General features: G+C 31.4%; 1 protein-coding gene across 1 annotated transcript; it reads right to left on the bottom strand.

The window, feature by feature from the left end:
• Window positions 1-18,240: 18,240 nt before the first annotated feature.
• Window positions 18,241-19,827, bottom strand: LOC139426450 (myb-like protein X). Its single transcript, XM_071185361.1, has one exon. It carries the CDS (start codon window positions 19,825-19,827, stop codon window positions 18,241-18,243), a length of 1,587 nt encoding a protein of 528 aa, XP_071041462.1.
• Between the last annotated feature and the right edge of the window lie 213 nt (window positions 19,828-20,040).

Here is a 20,040-nt window from a genome sequence, read left to right as displayed (position 1 = left end):
GTTATTTAATAAAATTACGCAAACAAAGTAATTTAATATATTTTTTTAGAATTAATGAGTTATTTTTATTCATCACGGCTAGTCGAGGAGGAGAAAAAGAATATCGAATTACACTGTTTAGATTAATGTAATTTCGTTCTCCCACCACATTTACGCGTAATCCATCGCCAATTCCACCTGCAATCGCCACGTTTATAATCTACGGTATGTTTTGTCAATACGCTTCCGGTTTAGCTTATGCGTCAGTCGTATATATAAGGAGCGAAAATGAAACCGAAGTAAAAATTCAACTGGTTCTTGCCAAGTCAAGAATTACTCCATTAAAAAAGATGTCTATTCCAAGAATGGAATTGATGGCTTGCAATATTGGTGTTAGATTAGATCTTTCTGTTAAAAAGGCCTTGAATCTTGTGGGTGAGAAGAAATTTTTATGGTCCGATTCTCCTACAACGTAGCATTGGATTCAAAAGCAAGAGCAATGGACAGTGTTTGTTCAAAATAGGGTTAAGGAAATCAGGGAATTTTCAAATCCCCAGAACTGGAGGTACATACCTAGTTCGAAAAACCCCGGAGATCTGCCTTCGAGAGGTTGTTCCATAAAGAAATTAATTGACTCCCGTAGGTGGCTCAAGAAATAGGAAGAGGCGTGGCCAAAATCTAACACAGGGATCAAAGTAGAAGTATAGGCTAGTTTCAAGAAAATAACATAGAAGTTTAACCCGACAACAGCGAGTTGGTGGGGTGGTTTTTGGGAACGCCTTATACAGATTGTGAAGTAAGTTCTGCGACGAGTCCTTGTCAATGTGAGTTTGACTCACGAAGAATTAGAAACTTTGATTTGTGATTGCGAATTGATAATCAATGCAAGACCTATTACAAACATTTCAGAAAACTCGGATGACTTGCAACCTCTAGGAAGTGGGCGTTCCTGATCTTAATCATATGGATAAAATAAATTTTACGAAAAGAATTCAATATCAACAACGTCTCAGAGAACATTTGAGACAAAGATTTAGATCAGAATATCTCGCTTAAACGATCAACAAAACCCCCTGGGCAATCATTAAAAATTGATGATATCGTTATAATTGAAAGTGTAAATAAAAAACGCGCACTTTGGCCTTTAGGGCGTGTCGTTCATATTTACCCTGGCAAAGACGTTAATAGTAGGTTAGTGCGTCTGAAAACCGCCTATGGAGAGTTGTTGAGACCCGTACATAGCGGGTGTGTTCGTTGGAGGTTCCGTCTTTCAACAATGAGAAGAGGGAGGGAGAGGGAGTACGTCTTTCAAAAGACGTACACGAAGTGCTCAATAGAAAAATTTCTAGGAGTGGTAGGAACATTAAAACGCAAACGAAATTTAAAAACTATGAACTCTAGATTCGCGTTTTATATTGCCATATTGCAGTTTGTATAGTTTTGATAAATGGTATTTATCAAAAGGTGGGAGAATGTTGCGTCAGCAACTAGTTTCAGAAGCGCCACCTGTATTTGATGCTTAACATAATTTTTGTACATAGTTTTATGAATGGCAACGTCAGTGTAAAATATAGAAAAATAAAAATAAGTTTAGATTTGCTGTGCTTCATTTGTTTGATGATCTATATAAATTAAATTTAGATAGTAAAGAGCTTTAATTGTCATTACCAACAGATATCTTATAAATTAGAGTTGGGCAAAACGAATCATCTAAGTGATTTCGAATCAATAGAATCAGCTAACTTTCATGGTTCGAATCTGTTATCCGAACTAGTTGTTTTTATCGAAATAAATTTAAATTACAATAAATAATTGTTTCTTAAATTTCAGTTAGTTTTGTTTCGCAGTGATGCTATGTCATATACATTTAAAAATTTCTTGTACAACTTATGAGATTCTTACCTGTTCATTATTAAGTACATGAGATTTTCCAATGAAAGAATTCGATGGATTCAGATAGAAACATAAATAAAAAACGTAGCATATTTATTTTGTAGTTTCCTAAATTTTACCTAGCTTAAAGTCTTAATGGCATATTAACAACATATACAATATAATTATACGACAGCTATAATAAGTATATTTACTTACTTAAAAAATTCATTATTGAGAATGAATAATTTTTTTTCCATCGACATTTGTTAAAAAAAAATAGTGATAATTAAGTAAACTTTTTTTCATATTTTTTGCAATTTAAATTTCATTTTTGAAGCATTTGATTTGTAAATAGCAATAAGTCATGTTATTTGAATCAGTGATCCAAATTACTAGATTCGAAATAAGATCTGAGCCACTTGATTAGATTCCCTGATTTCAGTCGCGTGATTCAAATCAGTGATTTAAAAAGTAAGATTTGAATCATTAAACAGAATCACTTGATTTAATAGCTATCTGAATCACATGATTTGAATCAGTGATCCAAATCATATGATTCGTATCAGCGATTTCAATGACTTGATATTAATCATTTTATCTGAATAGTGACACAAATCGCATGATTCAAATCAGTGACCCGATTCACTTCGTAATAATCAGTGATTCAAACAGCATGATTCGAATCATTTAGTCCGAATCGCTTGATTTGAACCAGAGATTTGAATCGCTTGATTCCAATTATTGATCCGAGTAATGTGATTTAAATTACTTATATAAATCCGTTGATTCGAAAAATGATAAAAATTGCGTGATTAGAATCTCTGATATAAATTACTTGATTTGAATATTGATCCACATCACATGAATTGAATCACTGATCTGAACCACTTATTTTGAATATTGATAAAATGTCTTGATTTGAAACAATAATCTGAATCACATTATTTGAATCAGTTATCTGAAGCACATGATTCAAATCCACGATTTGAATCATTTTGTTGCAATCATATGATTCATAAGATTTCCTGTGAATTCGGTGATTCAAATTACTGATTCGAATCTTGGGATCTGGATCAATGACTCGAATCAAATGATTCTGATCAGTAAATCGAATCAAATTATTCAAATTACTGATTTGCATCATGCTATTTAGATCAATGATACGAATTAAGTGATTAAATCTCTGATTAAAATTAAGTGATTTGAACACTTTTTGATTTAAGTGATTCAGAGCAGTGATTCGAATCATGACATTTGGATCAATGATTCTTAGATCAAGTGAGTCAAATCACTGATTAAAAAGAGGTATCCTGAAAAACTTTTGTTCTAATGCTCGGATTTTCACATACTGAGTGTCAATCTCGATGGTTCCTGGGGATGACCCCAAATAGTGCTAATTATTTAGTGCTAACTCTTAATTAAGTTACGAAATCGGACAAGAAAAAGTATTTTATCTGAATAAACATATAGTTTGTTTTCTTTACTTTTTTTTACAAATTTGGGTTTTTAATATTCGAAATACAGGACGCAGCCGCAATCTGGGAAATTGATCAGGAGAACAATCCAAGGCTCGAACCCCTAAAAGTTAATTTCACTTTTTACGTTTTTAGTCATATTTTTAAGACTAATTGAGNAAAAAAAAAAAAAAAAAAGCTCATCCATTTATAAAACAGGTTTTCCCCCAAAAAATTCCTTGCATAAAGTAATTTTGAAAAGTCATTTATTATTTTTTATCATTTAATTTAATTGAGCGGAAAAAATTGAATTATGAGTATAATTTTCTTATACCATAATAATCTACATATTTTTCTATTGTAAAATTTTAATGTGCTTCTCACATCACTTCAGAAAAAATGCTTCTTTTTTTTTTCTTTTTTGACAAAATAGGTGTCTACGATTATAGTAAACTTCTTAACATATTTTTACAATTTTATATTATTAACTCCTCTTGTAATCGTAATATTACTTAATCATTAAATCATGACTTAGTTATACTATCGAATACCCCAGCGTGCCAATTACCTTTTAATGTTATCCCATAAGAATAGTTACGCCCACCACATAATAGTGTAACCACGAGTTAACTGTAGTACAGTTGCTTTTTATATGACACTTTGAATTTTAACTGTGCAGAGGAGTAAAAATTATTTAAAATGAAACATACTGAAAAATAACTTAATTTTATTTCTACTAAAATTATATTTTACAAAGAGGGAGCTAATCCGGCATCACTAAATATTTAATAACTTGAAACTAGTAACTACCAATAAAACAATTAATTAATAGTTTTTAGATTTAAGGTTTGGTCAGGAAATCTTCGTCGTCGCTCAAATGTAAACTAAAAAAGTATACTATAAATAAAGCAATAAATGGCAATGCGTTATTATAATGCAACTTTGCTGGTTATTGCGATAAGTAAGGAAATGTAAGTTTCTGTTTAAAGCACTTACACTCTTTGCCACTTGGGGGGGGGGGGGGNGGGACGGTTGGTTCAAAAATGCATTCGTACAAAATCAGATTCAAGTTGTAATTAAATAAAAAACGGTAACTTAAATGTAGTCTTTGCTAATTTAACAGACTTACTTTGCTTTTACTTTAATTATTGTTAGTTTAATCATATATATAATCAATGTTAAGTCCAAGTATAACTAAATAGTTTTATTCTGAACAAAGTAATGATGAATTAAATAAATCAAACAATTGTAACTCCGCCCACAAATAAACTGCTAAAGAATTACTTTAATTACCAGTTTTATTTTTTTACCCTGATTGATACGGTTTTATGCTGGCACGTATTTGTGACAACAATTGATATCCACTGTGTTAAAAAAAAATTTCACCCAATAGTTTCCGTTAAATTATATGACATCTTCGATTCGATATATATATATATATATATTCGAATAGTTTTTTGTGCAAATTCAAAAATGGCCAATTGAATTACAACTCACTGTAAATGTACAACCCCTGAATATTGAACCACACTTAAACTTCAAGCACATCAGGACTACAGATAAGTAAGTGTCTTAGCACTTAGCCTCATGATTTAGGTATCACGCCTGAACAAGACAGAATTTCGCCTCTTTTCAATGTTATTTCTTCATCAAGATTCATCTTTTGCACTTCAAAATGGTTGCAAAGTCTTTAATGAAAAAGAGTGCCATATTACGGAACAGTGCTCTCGTGAATGTGTTAGGAGATTTACCCTTTGGGTAAGGGTGATTCAGAAAAGCATTCGTAAAAAATCAGAATCAAGTTATAATTAAATTAAAAACGGTAACTTAAATGTAGTCGTTGTTAATTTGACAGATTTACTTTGCTTTTACTTTAATTATTGTTAGTTTAATCATATATATAATCTCTATTAATTCAATCATATATATAATCCATATATAAAAAGTATAACTAAATAGTTTAATTTTGAGCAAAGTTATAGTGCACAAATTAAATCAAACAATTATAACTCCGCCCACAAACAAACTGCTAACGCATTAGTTTGATTACCAGTTTTATCTTTTTACGCTGGTTGATACGGTTTTATGCTGGCACGTATTTGGAACAGTCGGCGCGAAAGAGTTAATGCTTGGATAATTTTTTTAAGGAATCTTTTGTCACCCTAATAACGCATCGCGAGTTCTTTCTTCTGCTTGTGGAAAAACCACGAAAAATATTTTTGCCAATCACTTAACCTATAATTCATAAAATTCAGCCTCCAAAATAAATGAGAAACGCCTCTTAACATTGCAAGGGACATTATATAACTTCTGATTTCTATGAGATATGTTAGAAGCCAATTAGTCGATATTTTGTAGTTACTTTCACTTTAAGCGGATGCCTACAATAAAGTTTAACATTATGTTGGAATTCTCTCATTATAAAACATGTATGCTAATCTATACTGCTTATATTTGTTTTTTATAATGAATTGTTCTTCATCTCCAGCCAAAGAGTAATATGTTATACAATATTGTATTGTTATATTTCTATTATGTTAAAATATATCAAAAAGAAACTTTAATCCCTAAAAACCTTGATTTATAGTATTTTTAACCATATCCATCAATTAAAAAATCATTTCCTTTGAAATAACATTAATTTCTCATTGAACCTAACTAGCGGTGTTAGGTAAGTCCTTAATCCGGCTGTTCTAGTGATAAAAAAAATTCTGCTGCACTTTATTTTACCAATTAGTGGAAAATATTCTTCAAGAACCTTGCAGTATTATGCAAGTGAAATTATTTCACAAATATAAGCCTAACATTATTTTCAATAAACTGTTTTTAGAAAACAAAAGTACTATATCCTGTATTCAGATGTATCGTTTCACAAATGAGATTAGGGCACAACGTAACTGAAAAGAAAGTATACCTGCATATCAATTACATACCTGCCAACATTTACTCTTTTCGAAAATGGATTTTCCAAGTGGTAGTAATTCAATTACCGATAAACTATTTTCCTCTAAAATATACTTGTATTTTAATCAGGATGAAATTCGCTTTCGAAAATAATTAATATTCTTTTATATATTTGTTGTAATTATTTATATGTAATGGTGGTCAAACTGATTTAAAATTATTATTATAATTCAAAAAGTTTATTAAAATAATTCAACACTTTAAATATGAAAATTAAATCTTCCGGGAAAACCGGAAGAGTTGGCAGCTATTCAATTATTGCAATTAAAAGTTTTACTATTTTAATCTACCAGTAAAAAGTTTAGAAATATATTTACATATTTTTTCAAGCTTTACTATTTAATATTAGATAATAATGCATAATTCAATATAAGTTATTTAGGTTTAGGCATTTATCTCAACGTTTTGAAAAAAATGGTGCATGTAAAAGCTAGAGATTGGCAAAAGTAGTAGTGACTCTTTTTAATTCGATGTAGAATTAATCTATATTTTATGTCAATTAATCCTTATAATGCATTGAAATTTGGTACAATTTAATCGATTAATTATTTTTATAAAATATCGATTAGTAAAATCAATCGATATAATCAATTTTTATTAATTAAAATAGTTTATCGTTATACTTAGTAGTCATTTTTATGATAAGTAATGAATTCTAATAACCATTGTATATAGTAGTATGACTTTTAATAATCAATACGGGACATTTTTAAATTTTTGTAATATTTCAAAATTACGTAGGAAAAGATTTTATCTTACGCAAAATTTTAAATAAAAACTCATAATTCTTCGCGTTTCTAATATTTTCATAATGTTATTACACTAAAAATCTAATCCCTAAATTTTTGCAGTTCAGTTATATATAGGTATTCAAAAATGATGAATTTTCAATATTTTTCCTATTGAATTTTCAGATATCTGAACTGGATCGCATCTTTAGCAAACATTCGATCGTTTTACTTCAACTTTCGGCCGGTGGATATTTTCAATCCATACTCCTAAAAAAGAAAAAAAAAATCTACATGATGTAATACAAAACTTTCATTCTTTCGTAGTCACCAACTCTTAGCAAACACCGGTGTCGACTGTTGCCAACTTCCAACCACGGAAGCCTCCTCACTTGCGTCCTGTCACCCCAATCATTAAATACGTGTAAAAAGATTTGATCCTATTTAATCACCTGAAAATTGACCGAGTGGGGAAAATAATCGTGATAGAAGATAATTATAATAATCATAATTAAGAAAATCTGTAGGAAATCAATCCTAAATTCAATTCAAAATAATAATATAATTTGAAAACAAAAAACTTTTAATACAATTTTATATAATTTGAAATTGTTAAAATAATAATTAATTTGGAAAAAAAAGAAGGGAAAAAAAACTACTTCTTTGATTAATCTCCATTTTCAAATATTGTTCATGCTATTGGCAAAAAAGAAAAGTACTACGTACTGTGAAGATAATTCATTGTACAAATCACTAGCTTTCACTTAGTCTTACGGGAAACTAGGGAAGTGTGACTCACCAATTTTGAAATAAACTATTGGGATTTATGCCTTATGAGGAATAATTTTGGGGGGTAACATTCATTTCGGCCCATAGAAGGTCCTGTGAGAGATAAAAAATAATTCAATATATAGAAAAATCTGTATTTTATTACTTCAATGCAGACTATTAGTCATTGTAATTATCTCATACTCCAGTTAATTTTGTGGTACTTTCACGTACTATATAATGCATATTTATTGTCAAAATTGATTTCGAAAATTTTATATATCTGTAGTTTTTCAGAAAAACCTGTTAGGTTAATTTTAAAAAAAAAAATTGGCATCAAACTTTTAAAAAAAATTTTTTTCTCTAAATTAATTGGAGTATGTAATTGTAAATCAATTAACTAATAATTATTTAATACATAATTAATTATTAATTAATTAACAATTACTCAATTAATAATAAATTAATAAATTAGTTAATTAATTTACTAATTGGAAAAGTCATTAATTAACCAACTAATTGGAGTATGAGACAATTACAATGACTAATAGTCTGCATTGAAGTAATAAAATGCTCGACTTCGCGTGCAGGTCGTAGGGCTACCGAAGCGGGGGTGCCTTCCCCTCTGCAGAGGATCAAAATTGTGATGGCATGTCTTCGGATCATCCTCAGGGATGTTTCTCAGACCGTCGCCAATAGGCCATTGTGCAGCTCTAGTGCGACGTAAATGAACTACAACAACAACAAGTAATAAAATACCGATTTTTCTATATATTGAATTATTTTTTATCACTCATAAGACCTTCTATGGGCCGAAACGAATGTTGCCCCCTAAAATTATTCCTCATAAGGCATACATCCCACTAGTTTATTTCAAAATTGGCGAGTCACACTTCCCTAGTTTCCCTTGTTAGTGTTCATTTAAGGTGTCTTCACAATCATTAATTAAGATAACGAAAATATCAAATTATATATTTTTTTCTTCCTAAAATGATTAAAAAAGTGAAATTATTTCTTGAAATCTTATTAGACATCTGCCTAAAATTTAGTTTTCTCTTCTCGTCGTATTAAGTACATTCATTTCATCTTTCAATCACGCTTAAAGTGAATTAAAATACAGTAAAATATAATATTTTTATGTTGCTTTATCTAAAATTTCCAACCTAAATTCATAAATGCGTAAATAATGCATAAAATAAAAAAAATCTTTGCTTATTTGGTTTTCAATGTGTTTAGAATTTATCAAATTATGAATAAAATTGCATTTAGAAATTTACTAATTTAACAAGAAAGCAATGTAAAAAAAATCATGTTATCAGTTGAATAAACATCATAGTATCTGATATGTTTCGAATCAGTAATTCCTTAAATTTAATATTGGCTCATTTCGAGATGATTAACGGTTGTTTAAACTACAGCAAATAATTTATAATGATAATATCGAAGTAAATTAATTGAAAATAAATATTAGGAAGGCACCACCACTTTAAGTTTATTTTATTTGTCTGTGAGTGAGATTGATATCATATTGTGTTTTTTAAATGATTTAGTGCTCAGATTAAATCAAACATCAATTTATTGTACTCGGAATGCTAAAGATTAAAGTTAAAGATTATCTTGTTACCACTTTAAATTTAATTCTTAAATTTGGGCTTAGATTTTATTTCTTTGTAATATGTAAAAATTTGAGCAATGATTTATTCAAAAGCTACTTCATTTTCAAGTGATGCTTTATGTAAAAATGTCTCGGCCATTGCCAAAAACAGGTGATATTCCATTTCTTATGTCCAACGTTCATTTGTCTTTACAAGCATTAACCCCTTGGGGACGGGTGATTCAGAAAAGCATTCATACAAAATCAGTATCAAGTTGTAATTAAATAAAAAACGGTAACTTAAATGAAGTCGTTGCTAATTTGACAGACTTATTTTGCTTTTACTTTAATTATTGTTAGTTTAATCATATATATAATCAATGTTAATTCAATGTAGTTTTATTTTGAACAAAGTAATGGCGAATTAAATAAATCAAACTCCGCCCACAAATAAACTGCTGAAGAAATACTTGGATTACCAGTTTTATCTTTTTACCCTGATTGATACAGTTTTATGCTGTCTCGTATTTGTGACAGTCGGCGCGAAAGAGTTAATAACTGTCGGAAAAAAATATTAATTTTCAGGGGTTATTTTTTTACTTTAAATCGAATGCAATGATAAAAAAAAAGGAAAGACAGCACAGGGATACACAGACGACTAAAAATATTAAAAGTGGTACAAACTCAACTCTCTAAACTAAACTAAACTCAGCGGCGCGACAGCCCATTGAGGGTCAAGGCCTACTGTGCCCATCTCAGTTTTCTTGACCTTGGGCTCTAGAATGCAGGAGCAGATGTTCCGGTCAGGTGGTCAACAAAACGTGGAACTCGTGTTTAGGAACGCGGAACAGTGTTTAGTTCCCAAGAATGCTTGGTACTCATTTATCGACCCACTGAAGAGATATATTGATTTAGATCATATGATTTAGATCAATGATTTAGATCATATGATTTAGATCAATGATTCGAATCAAGTGATTAAGATCAGTCTTTCAAATTAAGTGATTCAAAATTCCGACTCAAATAAAATTATTCAATTAACTGATTCCTATGAAGAGATTCAAATCATGCGATTCAGATGGCTATTAAATCAAGCGATACTGTTCAATGATTCAAATCACTAATTCGAATCATGCGACTCAGATCAGTGAATCAAATCAAGTGGTTCAGATCTTATTTCGAATCTAGTAATTTAGATTACTAAGTCAAATAACATGACTTAAACGACTTAATTGCGAATCAAATGCTTCAAAAAAAAAATTTAAATTGCAAAAAATTCGAAGAAATGTTTACTTAACTGTCAGTATTTTTCCTTTACCTAATGTCGATAGAAAAAAAAATATTAATTTTTTTTATTTATGATTTTTTTTAAGTAAATAAATATACTTATTATAGCTTTCGTATAATTAAATTGCATATGTTGTTACTACTTTTATCTAGGTAAAATTTACGAGATTACAAACGAAATATTTTACATTTTTTTTATTTATATTTTTATTTGAATCCATCGAATTTTTTAATTGAAAAATCTCATAACCTTGATAATGGATGCGTAAAAATCTCTTAAGTTGCACAAGAAATTTTAAAATTTATATGACATGCCCTCACTGTGAAACAAAATTGACTGAAATTTAAGAAACAATTATTAATTATAATTTAAATTTATATCGATAAAAACAACTAATTCGGATAACAGATTCGAACCACCAAAGTAAGCTGATTCTATTCAATCGAAATCACTTAGAGGATTCGTTTTGCCCAAGTCTAATTTATAAGATATCTGATGTTAAAATTTTCATATATAGGAGAGTTACAAAAGAATGTTTAATTTCTGAGAATTGCGGTCAAGGGAATATAATGAAATATTTACTGTTAGTAATATCGTCGAATAGTGCACACCTATGCATCATTTTGGAGCCTGCTCGATAAACTAACTCAGAAAACAGTTCCTGTGGCGTGGCTGTCACGCAATCCATTTTTAAATCATTATATAATTCACTTTCTCCTTCTGTAATATAAAAACTAAAATTTATATCTCACCAGTATTATTTTAAATCTAATGTTTAATATTTTTTCATATCAGCATTTTACTTCGACTCCGGTTGAGACGGACCATATGTTTATTTTTCAGAGCCCACCTTGAGCTTCCTTCTGTTTTCTGCAGAACAGATCGGTGGGCGGGCATGTAAGTAAGTTAAATGTAAATGCCTAGATTCTTTGAGTGATTTGACAACACAACCTCACTCAGTGAAGTCCGATGCTGGAATGGGTGAAAATGGGCAAGGGACGTATTATTTTTCTTAAATATGTAAACAATTTAATATTTTTGAAAACTGGTAGATATGCTAATAGCGTAATAATGTAGTTGCGTTTTGATATATCAATGAAGATAGATAACTATTCTATTTTTAAGGGATTATTGTCCTTTAGGTTTCATCGATGACAACGCAATGGCCTGTACTTACGACATGGAACTCACTGAGATTGCCAGAACTTAAATACAGTTACGATATTTCATATTATCCGTTTCGTTGCAAATGCTTTAATAAGAGAGAATTCTCAAAATATTCGGGATTTTCAAAACATTTTAACAATTTTTATCTTGTTAACTACATTATATTTTTTAAAATTATATTTAATCCCATTGCTCTCCGTTCCATAAATATCAGCAAAGCTGTTCGTACTGCGGAGGAAAGAGTAGAAGATTAAGTAGGCGTTACTGTATAATGTATGTAAACCTTTTTTGATTCACTGTAAAAATAAATAAAGAAAGAAAAATAAAATGCATATATTCCTCTTTACTCCCAATTGCAGCCTCTGGTTTATTTTATAACCATCAGTGAACAGCCAACTTAATTTTTGCGTTTACGACTTCTAATGTTCCACTGAGTAGAGTTCCAAATTTGAATTCAATCCCGAAAACAATGAAAATTCTGGATCAAGTATTGGAAGAAATTTTGCCATCGTGGAGGACTTTTTGATGAAACTAACTCTCATTTGTGTTACATGATCAAGAAAGCTACGAAAACCTTCCACTGTTATCCCGACGAAAAGGGAGACTAACCCATAATCCGTCAACCACTGAGGATATTTAACGTGAGGATTTCGAACCAACACAGAAGACAAGGAAACTATTGAATCTATATCCCCAGACGTATGATTTGTTATGGAAACATGGAGGACTTTGTGACTCGACAGATTTAACGTGCATCAGTCACCATTTACTGCAGGGGGAGTCTTCGGCTGGCGGGATCGAACCCATGTCCTCTTGGTCATGGGTCTAGTGCCCAGCCAACCAGGCTATCCAGGCCCCTGCAGCATCTATTAAAACTTTCCATCTTCTCCATATGTTTGACTATTTCTCCTTCCATGTCTTGCAGATTGCTTTTAATCCATGTGTTTATGTGTGTTATCCGTGGCCAAGTTTAAATAAAATATTAAAATCAAGTAGAATAATTTTTGTTATTGTTTGTGAGGAACATGTATTCTACTTTTAGACCACTTGAATGTTTCATAAGCATGTGCATGTAACAAACGAGAATAGATTGCAATGCTACTTTAGTTAATTGCGGCTTTAATTTAATAAACAAAGTCAATACGTAAAAATTAAAATTCCTTTTAATGAGCATTTTTTTTTTTGAAGAAGAAGAAAAAGTCTATTGTTTGGGTTACAAACAGAGGATGCATTCATGAGAATTATGTGCTACCCATAAAAGAATTTTTTTCAATATTTAGAATTTTTGATAGGGCCATGAAACATGGTTTCATTATTATGTGGTTCTGAAATCTACGAATCATGCATATGGATCCGCGTTGGCTTAGGGGATGAACGTTCCCCTTCTAATGAGGTGAACCTGGTTCGAATACCAGCGATTTCTGGTCGACATGAATTCCGCATCCAGCTCGCACCAACCACAGTGCTGACGTTAAATATCCTCAGTAGTAAATGGATCATGGGTTAGTGTCTCCTTGCTGTCAGACTAACGATGATAGGTTCTCGTGGTTTTCCTCTAGATACAGCAAATAATTAAAAATCATTAGAAAGCATTATTGTATTTAAATTTAAATCTTGCACTTGTCCTAGTCCTAGTCCTAGTGTTTAGATTTTATTCGGCACCAGGACCGCGAAGCGGTCCCTATCCCATTCATCTGGAATTTTTGAACAGTTTTGGTTGAGCAATGAGGTAAGCAGGCAATGGAGTTGCTTTTATGACTGTTTCAAGCTCTTTGCTTGAATAACTAAAAAGGAATCAAAAATAAATTGAGCAGCTTGCTCTAAACTGTGTTTGTTTGATTTTGGAGTTGTTCAGAATTGTATCAGCATGAGTGAAAGTTATTTTCAGAAAGGTTGATGAAATTATTTGTTTTGATAGTTATGATATGAGGCGTCGGAGGTGAAATCTGCAGCTATTGGTCTGTAGTTTTTATCTTTGATATTTTTTTCAAATTTAAAGATTTCATTAAAATTTGCTGTTTTACATTCTATGACTTTATCGAAAAAATCTGGGTTTAGCTTGTATATATGCTGTGATAGAGTTGGTATTTTGAGATCTGCATGTATATTGGTATTCCGGATGAACCATCTTGCATAGGTTATTTTTCTAAGAATTTGGCATTGGTTTAATTTCTTCAGTAGATGTTGAGGTATCGTTGTCCAGGCAGGTGAGGCATAGGTAAGTATTGAGCTGATCATTGCTGTATATAGTAGCTTCTTTAGTTTAAGTGACATATTCTGATTATATATTAATGGTTGTATGGCTATTATTGCTGCATTTGCTTTATCTATTGTGCTTTTGATGTGATCATTCCAGGTGAGTTTGCTATTGATTATATGGCCAAGATAATTTGCTTTTTTAACTATTGGTATTGGTATGTTGAACATTTTTGGTTGAAGTTGTGGAAGTATTTTAATTCTTCTTTTTTGTATAATTAATATTTGTGATTTTCCAGCATTTACTGCAGTTTTCCATTTTAAGCACCAGTCTTCTATTTCGTCTATATGGTCTTGTAGTTTTTGAAGAGCATGATTTGGGTTTCTGGATTTAATAATAATACAGGTATCGTCTGCGTAATAGGCTCTTATGCTGTTATAATCGGCTTTGTTTATAGGAAAATCATAAGTGTATAATGTGTATAATATCGGTCCCAGAATGCTGCCCTGTGGTACTCCGGCTGTGGTGTTTCTCTTTGTGGATTTTTTGTTTTTGATGGTGATTTGAAATGTTCTATTAGAAAGATAGCAGGATAGGAGTTGCCGGGTGGAAAATTCAGCTGTATGAGTTTATAAATTGCACCAGTGTGCCATACTTTATCAAATGCTTTGGATATGTCGATCATCAGGAAGGCTATTGTTTCTTTATTTATGATTGCTCTACCAGTATAGTCTATTATTCGGAGTAACTGTTTGGTGGTATCAAATCTTGCACTTGTGAATAAAACTATATCTAAAATCTCCTTAAATTTATAATTTTTAACGGTAATCAGTTAGCAAAGATTTAAATTTTTTTTAAGGAATTTATGCTTTCAATTGCTTTATGTACGAGAGTACAAGTTTACATACTGGAAAGTTATTAGTTCATTAGAGCAATAGATAGCGGAAATTTTAAAATCGTTAATGAGGAAGTAATGACTGTCTTTATAAAGAGTTTACAGAATGGAAAGTGTTACAAAATGAAAACAGTTTTCAGATAACTACGCTTATATAAAAACTATTTTTAACATTTGTAGTAGTTTGGTTTGAAATCGTATTTCAGCGTATATTATTCATTTTAAGCGTATAAATGCACCAAGAAAAAAAAAATATTTTTAAGTATTTGATTCTTTACATAAATGTTTTCAGAACAATTAGAGTCTTGTTTTTCAGTTAGTATGTTTCCAGTTACTATTTTTAATTTTATTTTTATTTTTTTTTTAATTATTTTTTTAAAATGCTGGAATTCCGCAAATAGAGGCTCAATCACTTAGCTCATCGTCGCGTATATTTTCATTCAGATTAAATGTGATTCTTGATCATGCATCTAAGGAATCCTAATGAAAATATAAGTTTTAATAAAATGTCTTTGGTTCAAAATAAACATTCTTTTTCAAAAAGAAACTTGACAGTCTACTAAACAATTTCTCCGAAAGAAACCAGAATTGTGATAACGATTACGTTAAACAGCAGTTTATTTATTTTTCTATTTCTATCTTTAAAACATATATTAAATGCAGTGCATTATTCCATTAATAGTTTATTTGATATAAATATTCATTAAATTTATATCGATATAATAAACTTTTCAGACAACTAATTTTGTTTTTTACTTGCGGTTCACAAGACTTGTGGACTATTAATTCACGTTGTTCGCAATTTTACTTAAGATCCTCATTCAAATTGCTCACTCTGCGGAATAACGTGTTAAAAATAAAGTAGGCGTTTTTGTTAAATATATTTAAGTGACCAGCAAAGTTTGAAATCTGGCATTCGATAGATTTACTAGGAATGGCATGTAATTCCTTTAAATAGCCGACAATGTAAGAAACGATTCTTATTTCCCACATTTCCTTGGTGAGATAAAATGTCAAATGAGAAGCCGGCAAAGTATGAAATGTATCCCGATTCATTTCGAATGTAATTCAAAATGTAATTCAAATTTCCCATGTTGAAATAAGTAGATTAATTTGAATTTCTTTTATGTTTATATGAAATTTTGATTTTCTGAATAAAAAACATAAATTTCGTATGTGTAAAACGTGTTTTGAATAAACTTTTTTAATGGCACTCTCATTTTTTCAGAAAAACATTTTCATATTTGACGACTGCAGACCACAATGCTGACGTGAAATATCCTCAGTGGTAGATCATTGGTTAGAATCTTCTTGCCCTCAGGATAACCACGGGAGATTCTTGTGGTCTTTCTCTCCATGTAACACAAATGCGGGTTAGTTCCATAAAATAGTCCTGAACTGAGGCAAGTTTCTGCCGATACTTGATCCAGGGGTTCCATTGTCTTCTGGATTGGGTACGGAGTTGAACATTAGTTGTCGTAAACCCAAAAAATTCAGTCGGCTGTTCAACGACTGTTATAAAATAAAAAAAAGACTGTTACATGCACGCCCAGATACTTAAACAGACTACCAATTCCACCACAACATACAGAGAATGCTAAGGGTGGCAGGCTAGTGAGCGGCAAATAGGAAGTAGTTGCTCTCTGTCCATCAGAACAGAGACCGTAATATGTTCAATAATTGCCTGTCCGATGTTTAATTCTATTCATTTTCTGATTGTCGCAATCCGTATCATTCAATATAAACTGATTCAAGTTGAACATACAAAGCAGTGAGAAAATTCAGGCATTTACTTTCAGCTTACATGCCCACCGACCTATTCTGCTGAAAACAGAAGGAAGCTCAAGGTGGGCCCTACAAATTAATGGTGCATCGGTCGGGAAGAACAAACTAGACTAGGCTTGAAGAAAAAATATCAAAAATAAGGTTTAAAATAATACTGGTATTATATATTAATTACTTTTTAAAGTAGGAGTAACTGAATTATGTAATGATATAAAAATGGATTGACAGCCATGCCATAGGAACTGTTTTCTGAGTAAGTTTATCGAGCAGGCCAGGAGTGAAAACCAGACGGAGAAGAGGAAAGGCTGGTAGTAAAACCTTTTCAGTTGCAGGTAGTTTTTGGGAGGAGTTTATTTATCCTTTTTTAAAACTATTCAACAATATTAACATTAACTTTATCTTGGAAAATAATCAGTTTTTTATACATATTAAAATTATAAAAGAAATCTTGATAGATGCAGATATTTTATTTTTTTCGAAAAAAATGCTGGAATGAAATGCCCTCCGTACCAGTTTTTTCTCTTTTCCATCTTGCTATATAAAAGCTTTCCGCTATGGAGCAGGCTACAAAGACAGAATTGCCCTACAGAAACTCCAAGAAAAGCTTACGGAAATAGAAACCTGGTGTCTAGACTGGAAGTTTAAAGTCAACAACCAAAAATCGAAACGACTAATCATCCAGCATAAAAGAAAAACTATTCTCCCAAAAAATCAAGTTGTTCTCTTCAACGAAACTATACCCATAGTCAAAAGCACAAAGTATCTTGGTCTGGTCATAAACAGCAAATTTAATTGGAAAGATCACGTCAAAACAGTTATCAACAAAGCACAAGCAGCCTGCCACAGATTACAAATCCTTCTTCAGAACCCCAAAATGGAACTCAGACTTAAACGTCTACTTTACATCTCGATGATCCGTCCCATCCTAACTTATGCATCTCCAGCTTGGTGCAACATCTCCACATCACTCCATAAAAAACTAAAAATATGCCAGAATAAAATCCTCAGGAAAATAACAAAAGCAAGATGGTTTATCCGCAATAAAAACATACATCGCGACCTCAACATAGATTTTTTAGATCATCATATTGCAAAATTAAATTTCAGATTTTTTGAAAAGACCATATATTGTGACACCGCAGGTTTCAATGAAATTTTTACTTTTGAAAACTTACCTCATTTTTGTAGGGACTGTTGTGTCACAACAACCAGAAATAAGACGTGAGTTGTACCAAACAATTTATTTAAACATTCACACGAAAAATCACAAAATATTACCCAAAAAAATATCTCTTCTCAGAATTAAACTCTCTTTTTCAACTACACAAAAAAAGAACATCACTTCTTGTGTGTGTCTCTCAAGCAACAACATTTTAGCATTATCTCTCGAGGAATTGATGCTTTCAGCTCAGTTGTCACACTGTTACGTTACAGTCTAACTCCTCCCTTCCACAGAGTTTTCTTTGCAAAAGTAGGAAATGGCAAAAAAACATACATAAAATTTTGTCAAAACTGATCTATATAGGTTGACATAAAACTGTTTTGTTTATCGGTATATAGGAAAATAAAACAGTAAAGGAAAATAAACAGGAAAATAAACAGTAAAATTGTAGTCACGAATCTTTTCAGTGAGTAAGTCATCGTTTTTCGCCGTTTGATCAGAAGTAACGATGTGTTCATTGGAATCGACTATACCGAGCTGTACATTATCTTTATTTTCTACTTCCCTCCTTTCATTCATTTTTTCTTGTTTTCGAGTCATTACAGCACTTATCATTGGGACTTCAAACGAATTTTCCAATAGAGCAGCCGTTTTGTTACCCAATAAATAATACCCTTTATCAAGAGAATCACCTAATACAGCTGCCTTAGTAACCACTTTTCCTAACTTACAGTTTAATTCAACTTCGGCTAATGGAAAACAAAATGATTCTTCCTGTATTGGAGTTTTTATCCAAACAGATTCACCCGTGTACATTTCAGGTTTTACAAATCTCCTAGGAATTAAATCCAAGGTTGCGCCAGTGTCTCGTAGTATTGAAATGCCAACGCCATTTACCACGCCAATGCTCGTATATGGTGTCATTATATCAGGAAACCTTGATTCCGAAACGTGAAGCGAAGCCACAGTTTCAGAATTTGTTTTCGCCTTGGGACATTGAGGGCGTAGATGATCATAAGAACCACATTCATAGCATCTAAGCTGTCTTCTTCTTTCAAATTCTCTTTCGCGAACATTTTCTTTAACATTATTTTTCTGCCAAGTCAACTTTTCTTCAGTTCTGGTATCACTTTGGTTCAGAGATCGCCAAGAATCATCTTGGTTACTTCGATTATAAGACACAGACTTTTCCTTGAAACTGTTTTTTAAACTTTCATAGTCGTCCAATTTTCCGGCTAATTTGGAATAAGAATTCAATTCCATCCAATCTTCAAGAAAATGATCTCTCATGTCATTTGGTACATGACGTTTCATTTGCTCGGTAACCATCAAACTCTTAAGATCATCGAAAGTGGTAATTTTTGCTTCAGAAACCCATTCGCTAAAATAGCAATTTAATTCTTGTGCAAAATTTCGCCAAGATTTTTCAGGTGATTTAAAATGTCGATAAAAATTTTGTTTGAGTTCCTCTGCATTAAGCTTATATTGTTTAAGAATCAATTCTTTTACAAAGTCGTAGTTATTGGCATCATTAGGAGACTCTCTCGCCAACATATTTGAAATGTCGGGTGGTACTACGCTCAATAGGTAAGGCACCCATTCATCTTTAGGAATTTGTGCAATTTCTGCTCGACGTTCAAAATTTATCAGATACAACGACATTTCATCTTTACCTTCATTAAATTTTGGTGTTATTTGTAAAATCTGTATTTTATGATTTGTTTCACCTGATACCGGTCTGTTTTGGTGCTGAATTTGAGAATTTGCTTCTAATTCGAGTTTACGCAATTCCAATTGATGTTGCCGTTCAAGTTCTTCTCGCCGTTCTTGTCTTTCAAGTTCTTCTCGCCGTTCTTGTCTTTCTCTTTCAAGTTCTTCTCGCCGTTCTTGTCTTTCAAGTTCTTCTCGCCGTTCTTGTTTTTCAAGTTCTTCTCGCCTAATTCTCTCCTCCGTTATACGAGTCAAACACATCTTTACATCCTCAACCTCATAATGTTTACTAGTTTGAATTATTTTTTTAATTTCACAAACATTTGCTTGAGGTGGAACAGATTAACCTAATTCGTCGGCCAATTCTATCAAATCCACTTTTTTCGCTTTATTAAGAAAAGCCACAATTTACAACTCATAAGAAACTACATATACAATCACTGACTACCTTAAATCAACTACTCTAACTATATC

The sequence above is a fragment of the Parasteatoda tepidariorum genome, chromosome 9, assembly GCF_043381705.1.
Source record: "Parasteatoda tepidariorum isolate YZ-2023 chromosome 9, CAS_Ptep_4.0, whole genome shotgun sequence".
NCBI lineage: Eukaryota > Metazoa > Arthropoda > Arachnida > Araneae > Theridiidae > Parasteatoda > Parasteatoda tepidariorum.
The sequence above is the reverse complement of the archived record's forward strand: the minus strand, read 5'-3'. Positions and strand labels throughout refer to the sequence as shown.